The sequence below is a fragment of the Gorilla gorilla genome, chromosome 17 (genome assembly GCF_029281585.2).
Source record: "Gorilla gorilla gorilla isolate KB3781 chromosome 17, NHGRI_mGorGor1-v2.1_pri, whole genome shotgun sequence".
NCBI lineage: Eukaryota > Metazoa > Chordata > Mammalia > Primates > Hominidae > Gorilla > Gorilla gorilla.
In genome coordinates this window covers 76,088,791-76,115,956 of record NC_073241.2, presented here as the reverse complement: position 1 = coordinate 76,115,956, position 27,166 = coordinate 76,088,791, and the positions used below count along the sequence as shown (strand labels likewise).

General features: G+C 41.4%; 1 protein-coding gene across 14 annotated transcripts in view; it reads left to right on the top strand.

The window, feature by feature from the left end:
* PIAS2 (protein inhibitor of activated STAT 2) overlaps nt 1-27,166 on the top strand; it is a 159,421-nt gene that overhangs the window by 41,145 nt on the left and 91,110 nt on the right. For all 14 annotated transcript variants that reach the window (XM_063699200.1, XM_055368779.2, XM_031003696.3 and 11 more), the window contains 3 exons: nt 12,226-12,310; nt 20,854-20,904; nt 21,034-21,124. In XM_063699200.1, the coding sequence (XP_063555270.1) occupies nt 12,226-12,310; nt 20,854-20,904; nt 21,034-21,124 (227 nt within the window). The remainder of the gene's footprint in view (nt 1-12,225; nt 12,311-20,853; nt 20,905-21,033; nt 21,125-27,166) is intronic.

Genomic DNA, 27,166 nt, shown 5'->3' with positions numbered 1-27,166 from the left:
TAGCTGTTCCTTTACTAGCATCTCTAATATAGTTAACAAATCGTTGCTGGTTGTAATAGATGTAATTTATCCAATCTACATTTTTATTTACAGTTAACCACCAGAATAGTATGGACTCAAACCCTGCACTATCTGATTTTGCACCTTAAATTCATCTGGCACTCCTCTCGGGACTCCAGTGGCATCTATATAAACATGAGAGTCAAAGGACCCATGAGGGCTATCTCTTGTTATACGATCCTTTGTCTTTATCCTTTTTGGTTGATGAAATTCTAGGGTGAAAGGGATGGCCAATTGGATCAGAGCACAAGTGCTGCTCTAGTTACTTGGCAGAGTGTCCAGTGATGGTCCGCCACAATACCACCATACATCCACTTGCGGATGGATCAGGGCAGACTGATAGGTCAGCTCTCGGAATGGCTTAAACTCACTGCATCCCTTTAGGTCTCCAAGAAGTGCTAAGTTGTCCCCTTGTTGTGAGAGACATGAGGTAAAATTGACGTGGCCCTCAGGGCCTGACCCATAGGGTGCTGAACTTCAGGGAATAGCCGAGAGAGAGCTCGGCATAATTCATTACCCTAGGCTGTGGGGCGTTGGAAGAGAGCTACCATACAGTTCATGCCTGGTCGGCTGGAGGACCATCTGAGTGGAAAGGGGACAGTCTGGGCCTCTGGCCTGCGGTGCGCACAAGCATAACAATCTCTTTTGTTTAGAGTGCGGATGGAATATTTAATCCGTTTCAGCCAGGCATTTGTATCTTTGTATCCCGTCTCTAGAGCTATAGTCTGCCTTAATTCTTTTACCTCCACAGCCGTTACCTTAGTTGGGTGGTTCTGGAGATGGGAGGAGAATGCTGGGCATGATATGTTTGGGGAAAGTGTTGGATCCCATATATTCCCCGGACTCTGGGTCTGGATTTCTTTATTGTTTTCAACCGACTCAGAGAGAAGATTCCTATGGGGTCCCGTCCTATAACATCTGCTCCTAACCCATACCATTCGAATGTGGAGGGTTCTTGGGCCATTGTTTGGGGATTATCTATAATTAGCAATAAGGGGATAAGGGGTTACATTGCAGTGACTTACAATTTGATGGGGTGGGACCATGTAAGTTGGAGTTTCTGTTTCAGTCCTTGCAACTTGTTTGAAGAAGGGGGCCTGGCTGTCCATCCTCCATATTGGGTGGTCCACCAAACATCTGTCCAGTCACCACAGGGACTTTTTAAGGCTCCATGCTTATACTTTGTTGACTCACTACAGTATGGACATAGATACTTATCTACATTTGATAGCTGCCTTTGAGTTCGTTCATCTCCATATGAGATGACTGAACAAGCGTCAAACTGAAGGGTTAAGGGATGGTTACTTTGAGTCACATAGATGACAAGGTGACCTTCTGTTGGAAAGAAAAGGGAAAATAATATTAAGCCCTTTTTAGAGTTAATTTGGTGGGGGTGGGCCCTGGGGTGACGGCTCATTTTTCTCTGGCTGTGGAAGCCACTCCTTTCACTCGCGTGTGGTCTGTCCATCCCCTTTTGGCCGTGCAGATAGTGGTTTCTGTAGTTAGAAGCACTAGATAGGGTCCTTCCCAAGCTGGTTCGCGTTTTCCTTCTTTCCAGCTTTTGATGAGAATGTGATCCCTAGGCTGATGCTGACATGCTGGGAACTCCCAAGGGTGGTGTCTCTGCTAAAAGGCCTTTAGTTCTGAGGGAAGAGAAAGTGGAAGACAGACTAAGTATATAACTCCTGAGAAATTGATCTTTAGTTTCAAACGTAGGAATGTCAGCAGTGGAGTGTAAATAAGGCAACCCGTATAGCATTTCATAAGGAGATAAGCCAATATCTTTCCGAGGGGTAGTTCAGACCCTCAGTAAGGCAATAGGAAGGCATTTGGTCCATGGTAGTCGAGTCTCTAAAGTTAATTTGGTGTGGTGGCTTTTTAGGGTTTAGTTCATTCTTTCTACTCTTCCTGATGAAGGTGAGTGCCAGGGGGTATGGTATTCCCATCTTATTTCTAATAGCTGGGCTAGCTTTTTAATGACATGTGCAGCGAAGTGGGTTCTATTATCTGAATCAGTATTTTCTAGTGATCCAAACCTAGGTATGATATTTTTGATTAATGCCTTAACTACATTACTGGTGGCTGCACTTGAAAAGGGAATAACTTCTACCCAGTGAGGAAGGTGATCCAGTATTACTTGTAGATACTTTAGGCGACCTATTGGGGGCATTTCAGTGTAATCTATTTGGATGCTTTGGAATGGCCCTATTCCAGGGTTTCTTCCTCCGATGGGTGGTTTTCTTAGGATTTGCTTATTAGTTTTTTTGCATATTAAACAATTATCTGTAACTTGTTTTGCTAGAGTATAAATTCCTATACATCTGGAGACTCCAAGAACTGCATCACACAGAGCTTGAGGTCCCCAGTGGGTTTCTTGATGCAACTGAGATAAAACCTCCCTCATGAGACATTTGGATAGCATTTCTCTTTGATCTGGTAACACCCATTTCCCTTCTGAGTTTTCCTTGGCTCCTATTTTTATTAACTTCTCCTTTTCAGCGGGGGAGAAGATGGGAATGGCGGTAGGGGGAGAAAGGCAAGGAGGGAGGTGAAAAACGGGCGTTTCAGAGGAAACGGCAGCTTGTTTGGCTATTTGGTCTGAAGGTTATTCCCTTGGCTTTCAAAAGAAGGATTTTTCTGGTGTCCTGGGACATGAACAATAGCTATTTCTTCTAGCAACTGAAGGTTATCTAATACCTGGGTGATTAATTCTTTGTTGACAAGGTCTTGGCCTTTGCTATTAATGAGACCTTGTTCAGTCCAAATTTTTCCAAAGGTATGGGCTACCCCAAAGACATATTTAGAATCAGTATAAATATTCCCTTCTTGGTTTTGTAAATGTTTTAAAGCCTGATTTAATGCATGTTAAACATGCATTAACATGTTTGGGCCAACCACTTATTGGGCAATCTTCCTGACTCTACTTCTGCAAGAGCTTCTCCATCAACCACCGAATACCCATTACTCCTTTTTCCCCCAATTACCCTAGAGGGGCCATCTATGAATAGATGTCCTGTTTTGATAAGGGTCTCTCTTAAATCGGCCTTGACCTTTGTGTGATAATCAATTAAATCTAAACATTTACGCTCAGGGCCTTTTAGATTTGGGCTCCCTGTCAGGAAACCTGCTGGGTTAAGTGAATTATCAGTGGTTAATGTTAAATTACCTCTTTCTAGTAAGATAGCATCATACTTTAAAATCCTTGGGTGAGCCATCTTCCTGCCTTTTAAGATTGTCCTAACCTGATGGGGTGTGGTCACCACCAAGTTTCCCCCAAAGTTTAGCTTCCTGCTTTTGTTAGTTAACAAGGTGGTAGCCGTGATAAATTGAACACATTTGGGCCACCCACAGGTTACTGGGTCAAAAACTTTTGATACAAAGGCCACAGGTTGTCAGTGGCCCCCATGTTCTTGAGTAAGCACCCCTAAAACTACCCACTTGTTTGCGTTAATGAAAAGGTGGAATGGTTTTTCTAGGGAAGGAAGGGCTAAGACAGGGGCAGTGATGAGTAGGTGTTTTAGCTCCTCAACCTGGTGGATTTCATCAGAAGTCCATAGGAGAAAGTCAGGCTTTTCCTGGGTGAGCTTCAGGTATAAGGGTTTCATCTCTAGGGCATATTAATCAATCCATAGTCAGCAATACCCAACTAATCCCAAAAGTTTTCTGAGTTCTTTCTTGGTTTTAGGCAAAGGTAAGGACACGATTCCTTTGACCCGTTCGGGCCTTATCCTTGGCTTGCCTTTACTTATTAAGTGTCCTAAATATTTAACCTTGGGTTCCACAGATCGGAGCTTTCCTTTTGAAACTCGTAACCCCTTCTCTTGTAAATGGTTAAGAAGGTGTGTGGAGAAGACAGCCACCTGTTCTATAGCTTCACCAGATATAAGCAGGTCATCCACGTATTAGAGCAAGCATATGTGTTTTGGGGGTACAAATTTGTTCTAGAATCTGTTCTAGGATTTGACCAAAGAGGTTAGGTGAATCTCTAAACTCTTGGGGCAAGACTATCTATTGGTATTGTTGCTTTCGCTCAGAATGAGGATCTTCCCATTCAAAAGCAAATATGTCCCTGCTGTCCTCAGCCAAGGGGCATGCCTAGAAGGTGTCTTTTAAGTCTATCACTGTAAACCATTGATGGTCATATGGTATTTTGCTGAGGATAGTGTAAGGGTTGGGAACAACAGGGTGGGTAGTCTGGACTATTTAGTTAATAGCTCTGGGGCCTTGCACTAGTCAGCATGACCCGTCTAATTTCTTTACAGGCTATATTGGAGTATTATAAGGGGACATACAGTGTTCAAGGCGCTTATCTTGAATGAGACCTTCGACTACAGGTTTTAGGCCTATCCTGCCCTCTAGGGGAATGGGATATTGCTTTCTTCTTACTATTTCCCCTGGGGGTTTTAACTTCATATGTATTGGAGCAACTTGAAGTCTTCCTCGATTTCCTTCTCTCGCCCATACATCAGGATGAATATATTTTTCATTTGCAGTGGTAAGTAGATTTAATGAGGTGAGAAATCTATTTGGACTGACATGTAGGCCTATACCTAGTTTTAGCATTAAATCTCTTCCTAATAGGTTAGTTCCTGCCTCAGGGATTAACAGAAATTGAAAGTGGGCTGATCAATTTTTATATTTGACCTCTGTGTCTTCTAAGATTCTTGCTTTAAACCTTTCTCCTTTCACCCCCAAGACAAAAAGTTCTTCTGAGGAGCAAGGGACATTAGGTAAAGGGAAACAAACAGAAACGAGCTGCTCCTGAATCTGTTAAAAGGGTTATAACTTCATGTTTGGGTCCCACCTCTAAGTTTATCAAGGGCTCTTGGTAGGATTCAAGATAAAAAGAATAGAGTCCCTGACTCCCTTAAATGGAATGACTTCTTTCTCCTTCTCCCATTCAGGACATTCTCTCTTAAAATGACTGCTCCTCCACATTTGAAGCATGTATTTTGTCCTCCCTCCCTTCCTGTTCTGAGGTTACCTGGTCTTGTCTCTCTATGTCCTTTATATGGTTTAGCATGTGAGGACTTAAATCCTTTGTAAGCTTTGGCCCCCTGTAGCCCTTGTTTAGGGGTGTGGGGTCTGTAGGTAATGGAGAGTAGTATCAGTGGGCCTTGTCGTTTGGAACCCCTGTTGGAAGGTGGGTAACGTAATTTTTCCTTTTTGTTTCTGCTTTTCTTCATCTCTTCTCACATATACTTTTTGAGCTTCTCTTAAAAGCTCTTCAATAGTCCAGTCTTTCCAATTCTCTATCTTTTGTAATTTCTTAGCAATATCTGGCCAACTGTTCATAACAAAATGTAACTTGAGTATTCCCTGCCCAAGAGGGTCTTCTAAGTCTAGGCCTGCATATTGTCTCATTTGCTCTTTCAGCCTCTCTAGGAATTCCATAGGTCCTTCATCCTTTGTTTGTTGTATATGGAACGCTCAGGAAATATTTTGGGTCTGAGGTACTGATTCCTGAATTCCTTTTATTACCATTTCCCTGAGATCTTTCATATTCTCTTGGTGAGCTGCATTGTTACTGTCCCATCGAGGGTCTTGGACTGGAAATTTTTGGTCGGCTGCAGGAATGTTTTGGCCAGGAGGATGTTCACGTTCCCAGACTACCATAGCAACCCTTTGGATCATGCTTCTTTCTTCCCCTGAAAAGAGGATGCCCAGGATGGTCATTAACTCCGCCCAAGTATACAGCTGTGGCCCTAAGAATTGATCAATTTGATCTGCTACCCCACATGGGTCATCTAATAATGACTCGAGTTCCATTTTTTTTTTTTTTTTTGAGATGGAGTCTTGCTCTGTTGCCCAGGCTGGAGTGCAGTGGCGCGATCATGGCTCACGGCAAGCTCCACCTCCTGGGTTCGCGCCATTCTTCTGCCTCAGCCTCCCAAGTAGCTGGGACTACAGGCGCCCGCCACTACGTCTGGCTGATTTTTTTGTATTTTTAGTAGAGATGGGGTTTCACCATGTTAGCCAGGATGGTCTCAATCTCCTGACGTTGTGATCCGCCCGCCTTGGCCTCCCAGAGTGCTGGGATTACAGGCTTGAGCCACTGCGCGCGGTCTTGAGTTCCTTTTTTAAATTTCGAACTTCTGAGCTAGTGAAGGGAGCATTTACAAAGCTGATTCCTTCTCCTCCAAGGGGCACTTCCCTCAAGGGGAAAAGAGTTGGGGCTGATTCCTTAGAGGTGGAGGGGAAAAGGAGTTCTGAATATCCTTTTTACACTGTTCTGTCTCACTCTAGAGCCTTCCTGGAGGAGGCATAGACTCAGACATGTGGTTAGGGAGGGCACGGGGCATTGGGGCAGGCATCGACTCAGGGTTATATGGCGGAGGAATTGAGTGAAGGGGGTCATGTGCACCTGCTTGGGGTGGGGGATTTGGCGGAGGTAGGTGGTCTGGTGGGTCTCATACATTGGTAGATTGTTTGGGGTAGAGGTCTTACTTTCCTCAGAGGAACTGATTTCTGGCTTACTTCCTATAGCTTTTAGCGGGTAAAGAAGGATGGGTCCCTGCTGCCAATACAGGGCATAATCTATTTCCTCCTGGGAGATGGGACTCTTGTCATTGACATACTCTATTAGAAGTTGACAAATTCAATCCTCATTTGACTGAAACTTCAGCCAGAAAGCTGAGGGTGTGAGGATGAGCTCTGTGGTCCAAATGAAACAAAAATATTTTGTCATTTGTTGTTTTTTATTATGTTTAGTCCTTTTACTGTCCCTCCAGTGTGTTAACATGAGACCTAAGGGACTACCAGAGGGAATGTTGTTATCATCACTAGCTTTATATCTTTCATTTCCTGTCTTACGTGGGGTGTTTCCCATCCTGGAGGTTTGATGTGAGGCTCAATGCCTCATGTTAGAGATTTCTTGCCTTCTCTTCTCTAGAGGTTTGCTGAGGCTCAGTCCCTTCTTATATTAGAGATTTCTTGCCTTCCCTTCTCTAGAGGCTGGCTGAGGCTCAATCCCTTGTATTAGAGATTTCTTGCTTTCTCTTCTCTAGAGGTTTGCTGAGGCTCAGTCCCTCCTCATATTAGAGATTTCTTGCCTTCCCTTCTCTAGAGGTTTGCTGAGGCTCAGTCCCTCCTCGTATTAGATATTTCTTGCCTTCCCTTCTCTAGAGGCTTAACCCCCCTCTACTGGAGGTCTTTTTTACTCTCCTTTTGCTTTGTCCTTCTCTGGCTGCTTCCCTCACGGGAATTTAAGTCCCTCTTAGCATCGGTGTGTCGGTATAAGCCCCACAACAGGAATCTGCCATAAGCCATATGAGGTGACCACGGAACTGCAGATCCGGACTCCACGCTTGCTTTGTGCTTAAATGTACATCTCATTCACACACATTCAAGCTCCAAGTTGTCCCAACCACCAAGGAAATACTTTGTCGCCCCCACGACTTTTATTACCTTGGTTTGTGCACAGAGTTATCTGGTCGCCATGGTGTGTGAGGATCCTTTTCACCCGCGTTGCTGAGAGTCCAGGTTTATTCGTCATGCTGGGGGAGGTCTTGATCCCTCATCCCTGAGGCCACCACAGTGAGGCAGGGGGACGCATCTCCTCATGAGAGATGATCACGGACCTCTTCCTGGATGAGAGAGGCAATCGCGGATGAGCCCCCAAGTTGTTAGAAACAAGAGCTTGGAGTCACAAGGAAAACAAGCACCCAAATGCCAAATGAAGGATTTCTCAGCAAAGCAAATTTACTTCTGCAGAAGGGTGCTGGTCACACTTCTGGCCGCTGCGAGAGCACACCAAACAAAGGAGGGGAAGGGGTTTTTATCCCTAACACGGTTAATCTCTGGTTCTGTGTCCTTTCCCCATTGGTTGGAGTCAGACTGCACAATCTACACTGACCTGATTGGCTACCATTTAAAATTGAATATGGCTAATTAGGCGGAAAAGGAGAGGCTGTCTGTTACAGTACAAGGCATGTTTGGGCATGTCAGGGTGCGGCAAAGGCGGGAAGGGTAGTTTCAGCAGGGAGAGCTGTCTCAGCAGGAGGGGGAGCTTACAGAATGGGTAGCCAGGAGTAAAGAGGACTCTTTCCAAATAAGGAAGAGATATGAGTTACAGATTGGGACTGGCAGAAGAAGTTGTTTACAGAGCAGATAGCTTAGGAGAAGGGACAAGGAAGTTGAGCTCAAGAGCAAAGAACAAGGAAGTCAGAAATTAAACCTTTGAAGAGGAACTTACTGTGTCTGACATGCTCATGGATTCCTTAGGTCAGGAATTTGGAAGGGCAGTGTGTGGGTGGCTTGTTTCTTATCCCAAGATCTCTGGGGTCTTAGCTGAGAAGACATATGCTTGAGGTGCACTTGGCTAGAAGCTCAGATCACTTGGAGGCATCTTCCCTGATATGTTTGGCAGCTATGCCACCTGATGACTTGGACTTAGCTTGGCTGTTGGCTGGAATACCCATATGTGGCTTCTTCATGTGGTCTAATTTGGGCTTCTTTATAGCATGACAGCTAGGTTCCAAGAATGAGTGTCCCCACAGAGCAAGGAAGATGTGTGTGGCATTTTTATGGTTCAGCCTTGGAGGTGTATAGCATCACTTAAACTGTACACTGTTGGTTGATGCTATTACAAAAGGCCATTCAGATTCAAAGGGAGGGTGATAAAGACCCCACTACTCAGTTGGAAGAATGTCAAGTTTACATAAAAAGGAGGACATGATGGGAGATAATGTGGTTATATTTGGAAAATAGAATCTACATTATGAAGGGTTGTTGAAAAAGGAAAGGTTTGAATAAAGCCATATTTAATTCATGCCCTTGAGCCATGATCTTTTTTCATTTCATTTGCTCTTAACTTAAAGGCATTCATGGAATCTCTGCAGAATTGGTTTTCTGATTCCCAAATTGTAGACAATGGGGAGAAAATAAACTGCAAAACCTGCATACTTTGCATCGTGCATTCTTTCTCATGGTTATGTTAAAATGACCATTTAGCTAACAAATTTACTTTATGGAAAGTTTGGTATGCTTTTGGCTGCTGTTCTGTCATAAAATTGACTTATCTAAGAACTGTCAATGTTAATACAAATTAGATTTTTATTAGCATATGCACAATTTTTTGTTGCTGTAAGTTCCTGGAGTCTGGTTATAGTATATAGCAATGACACAGATCCATTTTTCTATAGATACTGGGTGGTTATTTGAGATTATAATCTGGATTGAAAATTTGACAGCAAATATAGGTAAAGTCAAAGATATGTCAGAAAAATAAAAGGCACACCAAGAATATGTCTATTATGACACAGACTACTAACATTAAGCTGCCAGTTCTATAAATTGTACATATATATTGCGTATGTGCAACATGTAAGTACAATTTGATATAAAAGTACATGTTGAACATACATGTACAACATGACTATGGAACCATTCTCTTTTCAAATGTTAAGGTTCATGGTTTTTGGAAACTTTTCAAGGTAGGTTGACTCCAGTCATTCAGACAGAGCCTCAAATACTGGCATTTATATTCGTGAATTCACAGAGGGTCTTGTGCCCAACTTTACAGGTGTAGATACCTGCTGCTTGTGGCATGCTAAGAGTGGATTGGTCTTTAGGGAGATTTAGGTTTATCAGGGTCTTTAGGGAGATTTCAGGTTTATCAGAAAAAAGCAGGAAACACAACTGTTGGGGAGATAATTTCCTTTATCTACCCCCTCCATTCTTTTTGCTGTTCTCATATTTCCTCCCTGTTTTAGAAATCCTGCCTTTCAATGCCATCACTTTAGCTGTCAACAGTCTTTTGAAGGGAATTACAAGAAGAAAATACAGCATACTGTTTTACATTTACACTTATTTACTGTATGATTTTCATTCCCAGAGATCCAGTTTTGAATTTATGTTTTTAAATAATCCTGGTGATTTTGTTTTACATTTCTTGTAATGCATGTCTGCTGTCAGCAAATTCTTATATCTTCTGTTTATCTGAAAAGTTATTCTTCCACTCTGCTTTTGAAGGGTATTGAATTTTCAGTTGAGTTTGTTCTTTCACCACTTTAAAGATACCTTCTGGCCTATATTGCTTCGGATGAGAAGTTGGCCTTGATTTGCATTGTTCCCTTGTTTCTTTTTTCTCTCGTTGCTTTCAAGATTAATCAAACATAATCAATAGTATGACTATGATGTGACTAGGTAGTTTTCTTTGTATTATTTTACATGGAGTTTGATTTGTAAATCCTTTTTTCCCCTCCATCAAAGGTAGAATTATTGATTCATTATTTCTGCAAGTAGTTTTCTTTTTTAATGTCTCGTTTTGCACTCTCTTCTTTTAGTTCTCCATTTGTACTTACTTTAGACCTTTTGAGGTTTCTGGCTGAAGAGACTGGATGCTCATGTCATTAATTAATTAAGATTAAAATGCAGCATGTTTACTTGTAATCTCAAAGTACACGTTATTACATTTGGCAGTTAAGAGGTCATTGGTGACCTTAGCCACAGATAGTGAAAAGTGGAGTCCGAACAAGAAAAAAAGGGTTGAGGAGCGAATAGGAACTGGAGAAATGGAGAGGCTTACTTATGTTTCTGTGTTTGATGCTCCATAATTATGTTTATAATCCAAAGTTTTATTTTACTTTTTGGCCTTCATCTTAAACGGCATCTCCCTCTTCCCTCCTTTTTAAAGCGTTCTGAAAAAATATGAACGATTTTGTGACATGATTTCTAGGAGAATAATTGCTATAATAAACTGTGCTTATGGAAAAGAATATTTTAGCTAGGGAATTAATATTTTTCTGACTTGATGTGACTTGTGGTTGAACCGCTCTGACATTGGATATCCAACTGGCATCTTTTTTATCTTCATGTAGCAGGAAAACTGGACAGCTGGACAGTGTTATATACAAGGACCATTTGCCTTTTTTTTTTTTTTGAAGACTATTGCTGTAGTGCAGTGGTGCGATCTCAGCGCGCTGCAACCTCCACCTCCCAGGTTCAAGTGATTCTTCTGCCTCAGCCTCTGGAGTAGCTGGGATTACAGGCACATGCCACCATGACTGGCTAATTTTTGTGTTTTTAGTAGAGATGGGGTTTCACCATGTTGGCCAGGCTGGTCTTGAACACTTGACCTCAAGTGATCCACCTGCCTCGGCCTCCCAGAGTGCTGGGATTACAAGTGTGAGCCACTGTGCCTGGCCTCATTTTGCCTTTACTTGGGTGATGTTGCAATTGTTAGGAAGCAAAAGACTTGAGGCCTCTATATATATTAACTTTTTTGTTTGTTTTAATGGACACTAGAACATTATTGAATAATTCATTATTAACCTATTGCAGGTTTTTGTGAAGTCATAAATACATTTCAGGTAATAATATACATAAGGGTGACTTCATTAAGCAATATTTTTTAACTGGGAAGACTTTCATATGCAAATTAGGTATCTTCAAAACTTAAAAGTTTTGACATTCAAAATGTTCTTATATGAGTGTTTTGTGTAATTAAATACAGAGCACCAAAAGCAAAATACAACAAAGAAAAATAAACAAAAAGCATTTAATTCTTGAATACAGTTCTCCTGGGGAGCATTTTGACTTCCTTTCATTAGATAATATTATAGTTAAGAATGAAATGTAATATTGAAGGGTTTTGTTATATTTTTACTGTGCATTAGTTTTTTTTTTTTTTTTTTTTTTTTTGAGATGGAGTTTCACTCTTGTTGCCCAGGCTGGAGTGCAGTGGTGCAATCTTGGCTCACTGCAACCTCCACCTTCTGGGTTCAAGTGATTCTCCTGCCTCCGCCTCCCATGTAGCTGGCATTACAGGCATGCACCACCATGCCCAGCTAATTTTATATTTTTAGTAGAGATGGGGTTTCTCCATGTTGGTCAGGCTGGTCTCGAACTTGCGACCTCAGGTGATCCACCCACCTTGGCTTCCCAAAGTGCTAGGATTACAGGCGTGAGCCACTGGGCCCAGCCTGCATTAGTATTTTAGTATAAAGAATGGTTACGTACTTAAGGTTAAAGAAACCCCTTTGTAGTGACTTTACTCATGATTCCAAGATGAATGCAGTTTAGTACTTCCTGATTTTGGAGTATTTTAACCATAACGTTTCAGAATTTGGCAGGTACTTTATAAAAAATGCCTGGTTATTGCAGGTGGTTGTAGTGTTGGATTTCTAATTGAAATATTATCTTTCTTTTTTTTTTTCTTCCCAGTTCAAAGCAGTATTCAGCGATTTCAAGAGAAGTTTTTTATTTTTGCTTTGACACCTCAACAAGTTAGAGAGATATGCATATCCAGGTAAGAGGAATATTTGGAATATATTTCTCATGAATATTGGTTTATTCACCTGTAGGGCTGCCATAACAAAATTTCACAGACTGGACAGCGTAAACAACAGACTTTTGTTTCTCAAAATGCTGGAGGCTTCTGTCCAAGATCAAGGTTTTGGTAGGTTTGATTTCCCCTGAAGCCTTTCTCCTTGGCTTGCACGTCTCAGATGGCCTTTTCTCTGTGCTAGTGCATCCATGGTGTCTTTCTTTTCTTGTAAAGACACTGTCATTGGATTAGGGACCTACCCTGTGGCTTTATTTAACCTTAATTTCCTCCTTAAAGGCCTTGTCTCCAAATACAGTCACATTGGGGGTTAGGACTTCAACATATAAATTTTGGGGATACACAATTCAGTCCATAACAGTTGACCTGTTTCTCTCATGAAAGGGTAGTATACTTTGACTAAAGTCAGCCAAATATTTAGTAAATACTGTGTGTTAGAATAAAATTTTTAACCTTTGAATAAAACCTCAATGTCTTTTAGATTACTTTTTGTTATATTTGGCAATAATTTTTTAAATGAAAACTTTATTCCCAGGTTGGGCATGGTGGCTCATGCCTGTAATCCTAGCACTTTGGGAGGTGGCAGTATCACTTGAGCCCAGGAGTTCAGACCAGCCTGGGCAACGTGGTGAAACCCTGTCTCTACAAGAAATACAGAAATTAGTGTCACCTACTCAGGAGGCTGAGGTGGGAGAATCACTTGAGCCTGGGAGGTCGAGGCTGCAGTGAGCTGTTGTGATCATGCTGCAGCACTCCAGACTCGGCAACAAAGCGAGACCCCGTCTGAAAAAATATATATATTGGGTAAAGCAATATAAAAAGAATTTATAGTAGCCCAAAGACAGGGTGACCATAAGCTTTATCATTCCAAACTGGGGCATTTTTGAGAGTGAAAGTAAACATTACTAATAATTATTCTGAGATAAGAACATAAACTGAGGTAGTTGTGGGTAAAGTGAGCTGTATAGTCATCCTGACCAAAAAATTACTAGATATATGAAAACAATTATGAAAAGTATTGGTAGACCCATTTGTAAAGAGCAGATGAACTAAGAGATGTAAGAAGAAAGAAAAGGAAATCTGTAGCATTTAATTTTCCAATTAAAAATATTTTTAAAAAGGCTGGGCACGGTGGCTCATGCTTGTAATCCCAGCACTTTGGGAGGCTCTGGTGGGTGGATTACTTGAGTTCAGGAGTTCGAGACCAGCCTGGCCAACATGGCAAAACCCATCTCTACTAAAAACACAACAAATTAGCTGAGCATGGTGGCGGGCGCCTGTAATCCCTGCTACTCGGAAAGCTGAGGCAGGAGAATCACATTAACCCAGGAGGCAGAGGTTGCAGTGAGCCGAGATGGCGCCACTGCACTCCAGCCTGGGCAACAAGAGTGAAACTCTGTCTCAAAAGAATATATACATATATGTGTATATATATGTATGTATATATATGTGTGTGTGTATATATATGTGTGTATATATATGTGTATATATATGTATGTATATATGTATACACACACACACCTTTAGTGTTAACAAAACATTATTTATATGACTCTTTAAAGTTGCATTCTTAAAAGATTCAGCATGATAAAACTAAGGCTTCTGGGAGGTTAATGATTTTTGGGGGGCTGTAATGTTAAAAGCAGAGCAAGGAATTGAGTAAATTAGAGGTGTTTACCTCCTTTTCAGATATTCATTAGAACACTCTTTGAGATGATAGTAAGAGTTTTTCAAAAATAAGATTGTTGCAGTTAAGTAAGTTTGGGAAATTCTGTACTTAATTACATAATTTTTTTTTTGAGACAGAGTCTCGCTCTGTCATCCAGGCTGGAGTGAGTGCAGTAGCATGATCTTGGCTCACTGCAACCTCCACCTCCCGGTTTCAGGCGATTCTCCTGCCTCAGCCTCTTGAGTAGCTGTGACTACAGGCAGGTGCCGCCATACCTGGCTAATTTTTGTGTTTTTAGTAGAGACGGGGTTTCACCACGTTGGCCAGGGTGGTCTTGAACTCCTGGCCTCAAGTGATCCACCTGTCTCGGCCTCCCAAAGTGCTGGGATTACAGGCGTGAGCCACCATGCCCGGCATAAAAACTTTATATTTTGTAGTAATTTTTATTTAGATAAAAATTATAGAAATAATACATATATTCTTTATCCCTGTTTCCTTTAATATTAAATCTTATATCACCATAGTACAATGATCAAAACCATGAAATCAACATTGGTACAGTACTATTAACTACAGACTTTATTCAGATTTCACCAGTTTTTTGGTCAATAAACATCTTCTGTTCCTAGATACAATCCCAAATCACATTTAATTGTTGAGTTATCCTACTCTGCTTCAATCTGTTACAGTTTCTTAGTTTTTGTTTGTTTGTTTGTTTTTTGTCTTTCACAGCGTGACACTTTGAAGAGTACTGGTCAGGTGTTTTGTAGACTCTTTCTGATTTGGGGGTACGGCTGATGTTTTACCATGATTAGATGGAGGTTGTGCATTTTTGGCAAGAATACCTCAAGTTATGTGCCCTTCTCAGGGTACCATATCAGGCAACATAATATTGATATCTTATTTTTGGTGATGTTAACCTTGATCACTTGGCTGATACTAGCTGCCAGGTATCTGCACTGTAAAGTTACTATTTGTTCCTTTGTTGATAAATATTTTGCAAAGATAACTTTGCAACTAGGCACCTAGTATTCTGTTTTTCCTCAAACTTTTGCAGATTAATTTAGTGTTCACTCGTGAATCTTGGCTTTAGTGGTTACTTTAGCAAAAACATTCTTGTGTTCTGTTGTCCTTAATCTTTTTTACATTGAGGTTATTTTATTTTTACAAGGAGGAGCTGTCTCCTTTTCTTTTCTTTCTTTCTTTCATTCATTTTGTTTGTTTATGTATTTTTTGAGACAAAGTCTCACTCCGTCGCCCAGGCTGGAGTGCAGTGGCACAATCTCGGCTCACTGTAACCTCTGCCACCCGGGTTCAAGCGATTCTTCACCATGCCTGGCTAATTTTTGTATTTTTAGTAGAGAAGGGGTTTCACCATGTTGGTCAGGCTGGTCTTGAACTCTTGACCTCAGGTGATCCGCCTGCCTCGGCCTCCCAAAGTGTTGGGATTACAGGTGTGAGCCACCACAGCTGGCCTTTTATTTTATTTTATTTTTGAGAGAAGGTCTTGCGTTGTTGCCCAGGCTGGAGTGCAGTGGTGGTGATCATGGCTTGTTGCAGCCTTGACCACCTGGGGTCAAATGATCCTCCCATCTCAGCCCCACAAGAAGCTAGGACTACAGGTGTACAACACCACACCTGGCTAATTTTTATGTTTTTTATAGAGATGGGGTCTCACAGTATTGCCTCGGCTAGTCTCAGACACCTGTGCTCAAGTGATCTTCCCTCCTTTGTCTCCCAAACTATTGGGTTTACAGGTATGGCTTTACAGATGTGAGCCACCATTCCCAGCCCGTTTATTCGTTTATAACAGTGTGGACTCATGGGTGCTCTGTGAGTTATATTCCAATGTTACAGTAATTGATATTGCTCAAATTGTTCTATCTTTGGCTATTAGAAGTTCTTTCAGGTTGGCTCCTATGCCCTTTTGATATACCTCTCTCCCTGAAACCCACTTTGAGCGCTCTTTAATTTCTTGCAACAAAAATGCTGAAGGCTTATCTTGTATTTTCTCTGCTGCAACTGTGGAATTGATCAGTTCTCCAAGGAGCCCTGGTTTCTCTCATTAGGCTTTATTTTATAACACTACTTTCCAAAAAAAGTGATTTATTTGATCTAGCATATTGTACATTCTGGATTCGGATGATTGCTTCTTGTGTCATTTAACTACTTCTCTCCCCATGTTTCTCAAACTTTGCTGCATATTAGCATCAGCTGGGGAGATTTAGGAAATTCTCATACTCAGGTTTTATCCCACATCAGTTAAATTAGAATCTGAGGATTGAACCCAAACATCAGTGGTTTTTAAAGTTTCCCAGGTTTCTGGTATGCAGCCAACTTGAGAACCACAGCTGTGTTTGTAGCTCCCTCCCCTTTGCCTGTAGTGGTAGTAAGATCTAGACTAGACGCTTGAATACATTCTTTTCCAGGTTTTTTTGTTCTTTCTGTTACATCTTGTGAAGATTGAACATTGGATTCAGTTCTCTTTTTGGCTTTAGCGCTGCTCCTTCCATTTGGTACTAGTATATTTTTAACCATGCTCTCAGTTCCTCACACTGACTTCTTGTACCCATTTTAAGGGATCAATCTGGGATTCTCTTCTTGCTACTCTATGATAATATTCATTAATGTGCTTTGTTATTTTTATATGGGTGGCTGCAAAATTACCAACACCTCCCTCTAGACACCTTTTTCAGTGCCTCTCCTTTGACCTACAAGGGCATCAAGCACAACACATCTAAAATTGAGCTTGCCTTCCATCAAACCTGCTTGTCTTTTGTTCTTTTATTCATTCATTCAGCACACATTTATTAACTGTCTACTATGGACCAGACAATATTCCAGGCACCAAAGATGCAAAGTTGAAAAACAGACTGGCCTCAAGGAGATTTTTGCTTAGTATATTTCCTTCTGCATTACTCGTTTCCTTAATGGCATTGGAATCTGCCTTGACAGAGGCCTCTTTGTGATAGGCCACTCTTCATTTACCACATCCTGTCTGTTTGCTGCACTTCATTGATTCTTTTTTTTTTTTTTTTTTTTTTTTTTTGAGACGGAGTCTCGCTCTGTCGCCCAGGCTGGAGTGCAGTGGCGTGATCTTGGCTCACTGCAAGCTCTGACTCCTGAGTTCACGCCATTCTCCTGCCGCAGCCTCCTGAGTAGCTGGGACTACAGGCACCTGCCACCACGCCTGGCTAATTTTTTGTATTTTTAGTAGATACGGGGTTTCACCATGTTAGCCAGGATGGTCTCGATCTCCTGACCTCATGATCCACCCGCCTCGGCCTCCCAAAGTGCTGGGATTATGGGCGTGAGCTACCGCGTCTGGCCCTTCATTGATTCTTTTATGTCATTCTGAATATTTAAAACTCAGCAAGGCAACTCTACCTTTGAGGGAGCTAGTATGGTCTTTAGAGTAATACTAAGTAGAAAGTGGATTCTGAACCAGCCACTTAGGTCCGTATGCCCCTAGACAGGTGACTAAACCTCACTTTCTCAGCATGCAAAATTGGAATAATGATCACCACCTCACTGGGTGGTTTGGGAGACTGATGCTATAACTTGCTCTGCCTCTTCTTGTCCTGGTGAGTAGCATGGCCATCTCTTCAGTTGCAGCATTCCAAAACCTGGATACCCTCCTAGAAACTCCCCTTCCCTTATCCTGCCTTCTCACATCTAGTCATTCATCAAGTCTTATCATTTTTTATGTGTGAATATCACTCAGTGATATTTATGTTTAATAGCTTTCAGGCCCTCATTTGAAATTACTATTATTTTTTGAGCCAGGGTCTTGCTCTGTCACCCAGGCTGAAAGTACAGTGCCGCAATCAAGGCTCACTGCAGCCTTTAATGTCCGGGCTCAATTGATCCTCCCACCTTAGCCTTCCGACTAGCTGGGACTATAGGCATGTGCCACCATGCCTGGCTGATTTTTCTATTTTTTGCATAGATGGGGTCTTGCTGTGTTGCCCAGCCTGGTCCTGAACTCCACCTACCTCAGCCTTCCTAAATGTTGGGATTACAGGCGTGAGCCACTGCGCCCAGCTTCAAGCCCTTGTTTTTTGCCTCTTCAATTGTAATGGTCTCCTAATTATGAGATCTTTCTATTAGAAAGCTCCTACATACGATCTTTCTAAAGCCCATTCAGTTTTTTCTCTTTGATGCTTTAAACACACTCTAATGGTACCTCATAAAGTCCACACTCCATTGCCTGGCAGTTGTTTTCAACATTTTGCTCTGCTTTTTTTTTTTATCTTATCTCCTGTTACTCTTTTCTAACAACCTGTACTCTGACTAGGCTTTCCCATTTGTGTTTCCTAGGTTAACTATGGTGTTCACATCTTTGCACCTTTGCCGCCTTTTTTCTCTGTACTCTGCCTGGCAAACTTCTTGAGTCATGTTTCAAGGGCCAGTTCAAGTCATACGTCCCCTGTGATGCCTTTCCAGATTTGCTTTAATGTGTCATTTGTCTCTCACTGTGCCATGTACTTATTTTCTGTTAAGGCATCATTGCATTTATTTCACTGCTTGCATTTGCAACCTTCTTAATGAAAGCAGCATTCTTCTACTCATTTTTATCACCTCACAACCCATTACAGTACCTAGCATATGGTAAATGCTTCTTTTATATCTGATGGACCAGTATGTAAAACTTCCTAGAGCAGTGATTGGCAGAAAATGAATGTCAGAAGATGCCTTGGTCATTACTCATAATGTTTGTGAAGATATTTAGCACATTGTATTTCCCAGTTTTTGTTAATTTCCCTTGCCAGAATAAAGTGTAACTCCTTAGTGAGCTGTTCAAAACCCTTTATGCCCCCATCCATCTTTCTAGGCTCATGTCTTGTCTTTTCTCTTTCTTCACATCATGTTTCCCATCTAACAAGTTTCTGATCTATATCTCTGTCCTTTCTTTTTTTCTGGGAATTACTGCACTAGATACCCACAGTTACTCATGTTCCTAGTGGAGCCACTAAGCAGAAGTAGGCAGAACCACTGCTGTAAAAACCCTGTTTCCTAGTTAGATTGGGCTAATTGTGATAACGACCTTGAACTTTCAAGACAAAAATTTTCCCTTTTTCTGTAGCACTTACTTTTTATAATGTACTGTACCACTTACCATATTTTATTTTAGGTGTTGTATTTCTGTTACCTACTTAGCATATAAATCCTTTGAAGCAAATAGTGTGTTGTATTTGTGTTTGAAGCTCCAGCACCCAGAATATGAAATGTTTCTTGATTTGAATGAGTGGAGTGATATGGGTTGCTCAGAAGAGGTCAGTATTGTCAAGGATATGGGGATGTTTTGAATAGCCATTTGAGAAGGCTGCTCTTGGTAAGGAGAACAGTGGGAGCAGTGGAAACAGTCACAGCAGCCAGCTGCTCCCATGTGTTGAGCACATCTTATATTTAGGCACTTGACATGTGTTGTTAACATGTTTAATTGTCACAGCAACTTGATGAGGTTGGTGCAGTAATTTTCCATCTTTAACAGATGTAGAAACTGAGGCACAGAATGGTTAAGTGATTTGCACAATGTTGTGCAGCTTGGGACTGTAGAACTTAAGGTGGTTGTCACTGCTGTGCTTTACTGCCTTCCAGTGGAGCTCGAGGATTGGGAACGGTGAGAAGACTGGCCCAGTTAGAGCACCATGAGGGCTCAGTGTACTCCAGTCTTCTCAAGAAAGGACTACACTCTAGTGATCTTCTCTCTGACAGAGTCCAAGATTTATGACAATGGCTAAGGGTAATACTTTTTAAAACTGTAATGTGTATACATGTCACCTGAGGATCTTGTTAACATGCAGATTCTAATTCTATAGGTCTAGGATGGGGCCTGAGAGTCTGCATTTCCAACAAGCTCCTAAGGAATAAGTGCTGCTTCCCCGTGGACTCCATGTTGCGTGGCAAGAGTTTGGAGGGTTCAGTATGAAATATATTTTACATGGGACCATTAGATTCTCATCTAGAAATTATAAGAGGTTCTGTATCTTTAATTGGATACATAATTATGAAGTTACATGGTATGGAGATGCTGAGACTCTAGGCACTAATTCTTTATCCTGGGTCTATATTAGAATCCCCCTAGTAGCTATAAAAACTAATGCTTAGGCTGTACTTGAGATCAATAAGAATATCCAGTGAATAGGTCTTTATAGTAAAAAAAAAGTCTTTGGCCAGGCACAGTGTCTCATGCCTGTAATCCCAACACTTTGGGAGGCCAAGGCGGATGGATCACGAGGTCAGGAGATCAAGACCATCCTGGCTAACACGGTGAAACCCTATCTCTGATAAAAATAAAATTAGCCGGGCGTGGTGGCGGGCACCTGTAGTCCCAGCTACTCGGGAGGCTGAGGCAGGGGAATGGCGTGAACCCGGGAGGCGGAGCTTGCAGTGAGCCAAGATCGCGCCACTGCACTCCAGCCTGGGTGACAGGGTGAGACTCTGTCTCAAAAAAAAAAAGAAAAGAAAAAAGTCTTCAAGTGATTAGAATGCTCTAAGCAAATAGATTTGCTGATTAAAACTCTTTCCAAACTTAGGCTGCTTCCTTGCATGTTACCAAGTTTGATGTCTATTGAAATAAATTTTGCATCATCAAAGTTCCTGTGCATTGAAAGTACCTTAAAATTGCCATAAAGACGTGGCTAGAAGTTAAGCAAGTCAGGTTTATCATCATTACAGTGATTTCATTAAGGCTTATATTATTGGTAGTATATTGATCACCTTTCAGGGAATAAGAAAAATACAAATAATGCTTTTCCTTTTTTTCCTCCTGGGGAGACTGTTCTGAGAATTCTCATTGTACTTTTTTAACCCATTTTCTTTCTCTTTCCAACAGGGATTTTTTGCCAGGTGGTAGGAGAGATTATACAGTCCAAGTTCAGTTGAGGTGAGTTTGAAATTTTCTGTTACCTTAGTTTTATACTTGCTTACTATGTGCATGTAGTTCTGAATTTTAAAACATATAAGAATGTTTGAGTACACTATTTAAGAATACTTTTTTCTTTTATTAATGCAGACTTTGCCTGGCAGAGACAAGTTGCCCTCAAGAAGATAACTATCCAAATAGTCTATGTATAAAAGTAAATGGGAAGCTATTTCCTTTGCCTGTAAGTTGCTTTTTATTCACCAGATTTGCATATAAGTTTAATATAAACACTGACAAGGCCTAGAAACAGTGCAACAGTGACAGCTGAATACCAGTGAACAGTTTTAGCATCCAGATTAAATACTATTTTCCATTAGGGTAACCCATGGCTTCTTGGATAAATAATAAATGGCTTATTTCAGGTCTGAAGGAGATGGAAAACGTAAGCCTGGAATTTTTTTTTTTTTTTTTTTTTTTAAAGAGACAAGGTCCTACTATGTTCCCCAGGCTTGATTTGAACTTATAGGCTCAAGCAATCCTCCTACCTCAGCCTCCTAAGTAGTGGGGAATACAGTTGTGCACCACTGTACCTGGCTAGAGCCTGGAGCATCTTACTTAAGAAATCAAGGATGCTGTGAAACACTCTTGGGATCATATCAAACAGCATAGTTGAAGGGGAGGACTTGGGCACTTTCATGTATAGGACAGCATGTGTGGGATGTCTGCATTAGCTGGGCCTGGCCTGTGGATGGCATGGGGAAAAGCAGAGGCTGCTGAGAGTGGCTAACTACAGAGATCAAAAATTCCCAGCTTGGGCCTTGATGATGCATTCACTTGTGGTGGGTGGGTGCAATAATAGTTGGTTGACAACACATTTAAGCAGTGAGAGAGTATATGGGCTTCAGCACCTAGGATGTATACAATGTAAATGCATGCAGCCTGTCTCTGGCCTAATAGATGGCTTTTGACTCTTCAAATCCTGATAGTCAAGTCTTAATAAAATAAAATAATAAATGTAGAACTGGACTATGTATTGGTTTCCATTTTGGATACATTACTAAATTGGTACCATTCTATAAGAAGGCCAGCAAAGCCATAATCAAAAAAATAGTACAACATGGCACGTTTGTCAAGCACTACAAAGTTGGAGGTGTATTTACTGTAACTGAATCACTAAGAGAGCAGTGACTCCCTGACTAGGCCCAGTTGTCATTTCACCAGAGCTGACACTCTTCGCAACTATTGAGGAAATGGGGAAGCTGTGTAATATCCTTGCTGAACGTGAGACTGGGCTCTGGACTAAATATATGAGCAGTACTCACGAGTAGCCAAGCAAGTCAGACAATATGATCTAGGACTCTGGGCTCTCCAGAGCCAAGTGCTAAGAATTGGGCCCCAAAGTGAAGAAATTCCATGACTGAGACTGACCCTGGTCTTGTGGACAGAGGGATCTGACTTCTCTTGGTTTTCAGGAGTCTCATTTGTCGCATACACAGCCTGTGGACTTAGAGACCTGAGAAATACTTGTTTTGTGAACCTTTAAAGGGCTTGAGCAACACTGCATCACTGACGTGACTCTTTTTGAAAGATGCATCTGAGACTGAAATCCATTGAGACAGTCCTGGGAGTGAAGGGGAATTGCAGAGGCTGAGTAGGTATGGTCAGGGGGGATTGCTTACGTGGCCCATACATGTTTCCCCAGGTGGGACATTTAGTTTGTCAGGTTTCCGGCTACTAGCAACAAGATTCTCAGGAGCTATCCTTTTTTTCCCACTCCCCTCCCATCCCCACCCAAGATAGAGTCTTGCTGTGTCACCCAGGCTGGAGTGCAGTGGCGTGATCTCGGCTCACTGCCACCTCTGCCTCCTGGGTTCAGGCAGTTCTCCAGCCTCAGCCTTCTGAGTAGCTGGGATTACAGGTGCCTGCCACCACACCTGGCTGGTTTTTGTAATTTTAGTAGGGACAGGGTTTCACCATGTGGGCAGGCTGGTCTCGAACTCCTGACCTCGTGATCCACCTGCCTCGGCCTCCCAAAGTGCTGGGATTACAGGCGTGAGCCACCACGCCTGGCCTATCTTTTATTTGGCTAGTTTGCACAAAGATCTGAACCAAGGGAAGAAGCAGCCCTACTTGGAGCTGAAAGATACCAATGGGTAACTGCATGTGTGACAAAGAAAGCCTGGCAAAACAGATTAAAACACAACCCTGTGCACCTGTCCCATGGCCTTTTCATAACCATTTTTCTTTGCCCTAGATGTGCTAAGATTTCATTTTTTCCTTTTTTTTTTATTTAAAAAAAAAAAAGGCTCTCAGGTCTGTTGCCCAGGCTGGAGTGCATTAGTGTAGTCTCGGCTCACTCTGCAGTCTTAGCCTTCTAGAGGCTCAAGCGATTCTCCCATCTCACTCTCCTTAGTAGCTGGGACTACAGGCATGCACCGCTATGGCTGGCTAATTTTTGTATTTTTTGTAGATACAGGGCTTCGCCGTGTTGCCCAGGCTGGTCTTGAACTCCTGGGCTCAAGTGATCCACCTATGTTGGCTTCCCAAGGTGTTGGGATTACAGGTGTGAGCCACTGCATCTGGCTGCTAAGATTTCTTTGACCTTTGACTCTCATTGCTATTTGCGCCTCCCATTATCTGTGGTGAAAGATAAGACTATGGAGGGCTTCTTGGTGTCTGTGGACTCACCTTGAAGGCTTATCCTGTATCATCGTGTGACTGTGCCAGTGATGGGAGCTGCATCTGAAATGTGTGAGGTTGTGCCTAAACTCTGTGGCATTGCTATGGAAAATATGGTGGCTACAGATGTGTAAACATAGATGTTACCAGAATTTCCAAATGGACCAGTCAGTGTCACATTTTGGGATGATACCTTCCTGTAGGAGGTCTACAGTACCACTGAGGATGGCTTGGAGTTTGTTACTCTTCCAGTTCTTTTGAGGGAGAAGAATTTAGGCAGTTAAGTACTTCCTCTGGGGCATTGTTACTTAGTTACTGCTGATTTCTGTCCCAAAGCACCCACTAACCCCTGATTACTTGTATTAGACTATTTGTGAACATATTGACTACTACATAAAGCACCCTTTGTCTGATGAGTCTGGCATCCCTGGAGCCAGGGGCCTGCAGCAGCTCCATGGGCAGTTGTGAAGGAGGAGAAGAAATAGAGCATTGAGAGAAAGGCAAAGACATATTTTCAAAAATAGAAGGCAATGGGGAGGATTTGCCTGACCCTTATAGGGCTATCCCAAAGAAAATCAAATGCCTGCCTTTCCCAAAGAGTCTTTTTACCCTAGCTCCCAGCTGACAGAAATTCACATGCGCATCTGATGGAAAACATCTTAAACCACCACTTGATCCACAGTTGCTATTGATTGGGATAATGAAATGTGGAGTCTTTTTTAATGTAAAACAAGATTCTGCAGTTTTTAAGAATTACGTGAGTATGCTGCAGCCCCAGAAGAAAGCTGCTGTGGCCCTATAGGAGTTATATTGAGCTCTTGCCACCATGGAGAGCCTCAGGGACTTTGTTCCAGTTTTAAGAATCATCAACAAGCCACAAAAGAAATTTGATAGGTGGTCCTTGCCCGTGATCCTGGTGTATTGAACCATGAATCCTGGAGGGAAAAGCTTGACACAATCATGAATTGCCCATTAGAGCTCTGAATATGGTGGCATTTGTCTGTGTCCTGGAGGAAGTCCTTATGTGTATGATCTTACTGTAATACCCAGTCTTTATGGACCCATGGCAGTTGACCACTATACTTCATGTACAAAGTAAACATAGGAATGGGAAATGGTATTACTTTGAAAATGGCAACGTGTCCCTAGACTGTTAAGGATCAAATAGTGATGCAAGCAGCATATGTGCTTTTTAACCTACATCAAGATGCTGAGTTTTACAAAACACCTTCATGCATTCATATTCCAGGTTCCCTTGGTGCAAGGAAGACAACAGCTCATAGTAGGGCTTGTGGGATGGTGACATGCAGTGTGGACAGACAAGAACCTGCTGCAGAGAACATCTCCCATCTTTGACTCCAAGGGCTGCCAGTGTACAGACTGACAGCCAGATGAGAACATTCCATGTTTTTAATGGGCAGAAGAAAGAAAAAGGCCCTCTTTGTTTAGGGAGTTATTTTAAGAAGCTGGATTATTTTTCTTCTAAACAATTTGTGAGAAATACCTATAAATCTTGTGTAGCTCTAAGGTTGAAGAAAGGAAGAAGGGTTGACAAGAATATTTCTTTGAAAGATCCCAAAGAGTAGAGAGGATATGTGCTGTAATTCAGCTGGCAGCAATCTCCAAGTAGTTCCTTTGGTGCAGCCAGAAGACTTAGCAGTACTGGCCCCCTTCTCCTTATAAATTGTATTTCTGAGCTCATGGATTTATGTTCCCTGATGTTGTGTGTTAGTTACCCTGATGGCCTGTCTCATAGTAAATCAGGACTGACATAAACTCAACATTTCTTCTTTTAAAACACATACTTGTGTGCACACTCACCCCAATTTGAAGAGGCACCTCCTTATCTGAGAAGGGATAATTTTGACATCTGAAAGAATAATGATTATAGTAGACTCAAAACTATCAAATATGTAAGTGTGTTTATAATAATTATACTAAAGCCACTGGAGGTTGCACTAACTCACTGCTGCTCTGAAGATTGATGAAGGAAGAGAATCATTTATTTCAAGGTGACCAGCTGTTGATGTGGTCAAGCTCTTTATGGAAACATTTCGGCTAATACAATCAAAAGGGTAATAGAATTAGAAAATCATTATTCCACAATTCATAATCATATAATGGGTCTAGGTAGCTATCATCAATGGATGCCGAAGCTTGACGGGGAACTTCATGGTGGAGGGATCAGGCTGACATCCCCTGAACTCCTGATCAGTCTTGACACCACTGAAAACAGGGCAAACCACCTTCTGTGCCTTATGATGTAGCACCATATGAAGTATGCAACATTTTCTGTGAAGTTTTTTGTTTCTAAAATTTTTACCCTAAGTTTAATCAAGCTTATACAACTAATGACTGGCTTTAAAAATATATGGGAGGTAGAGCAACAAACCTTATACTTCGAGGAAGCAATATACCTAATCTAGAATGCGAAGTCATTCTTCAGGTCAAAAGTCCTGGTTTCTCCAGTAGAACAACAGCATTGGGGAAAAAGTGTGTGTGTTTGGAGATGGCAGGGGTTATGTTTATAGAATAAAGGAGACTTCAGAGACCTAACTAAGTGCGGTGTGGGGCTCTAGTTTTGAATTCTGATTCAAGCTGTAAAAGGACATCTATACTAAACTACATCTGGAGAAAATAGAAAATGTATCTGAGATTTGCTTTAAAATAATCTAGAGTGGGAGTTGGGTAGAGTAGGTAAAGATTGTTCATGGGTAAGTACATTACTGAACTGGTAGATATATACATATTATACTTTTTTCTCTATTTTTGTATATGTTTAAAATTTTCAACAATAAAAGGATAACAGGAAAAGAAATTTTGAGGCACCTGGGAAATCTGAATCAAAAGACAAGGTGTTAGGTGATTTTTTTAAATTGTGGTTATTTTTGTGGGGTTGTAATGCTGTGGGTTTTTAAAGTCTTATTAGAGATGCATGTTAAATATCTGGGTTAAATGGCATGTCTAGAATTTGAGTTTAAATAAGGACAAAAAGAAATGTGTATTTTTGTGGTGTGTGTGTTTTAGGACAGATTGGCTTTGGGGCCAAAAGCATTTGAAACAAGAATGGCAACATGTTGATAATTATTGAACCTGGTTGGTGGGTCCCTGCTATTTGTTCCTTTCTTGTGTATGTTTGAAATTTCCGTAATTTAAAGTTAAAAAGTAAATCTTTGTTAGAAGTATTCAAGTAGTAGTGGTAATTAGAAAATTTGGAGGAAAATGTTAAAGTACAATAATTGTGGACAACTTTTTACAGTTGCAAGTAGGGTAGGGTGTCATCAGAGCATGAAACATAAAAAATTCTTTGAGTGTGTCACAGGACTACCACAAAGTGTTCCGCTGGTGCTGTCCAGTGGTCTTTGCTTAGAAAGCTCGCATATTTGCCCCACTGGTTCCCTGTCACATGAACTTGACTTTATTTTTGCTTTAAATATGGAAAATTGTTAGAAATATGTGTGAAGGCTAAACTTTGTATTTTATAAAATTCCAACTATTAATATATTATCAATAACCAGGAAATTGATGGTTGGGTAGGGGTGGTGCTGATGGTTACAGGTAGAATACAAGTTATCAGATAACTCAGAATTGCCAGTAAAGTCAC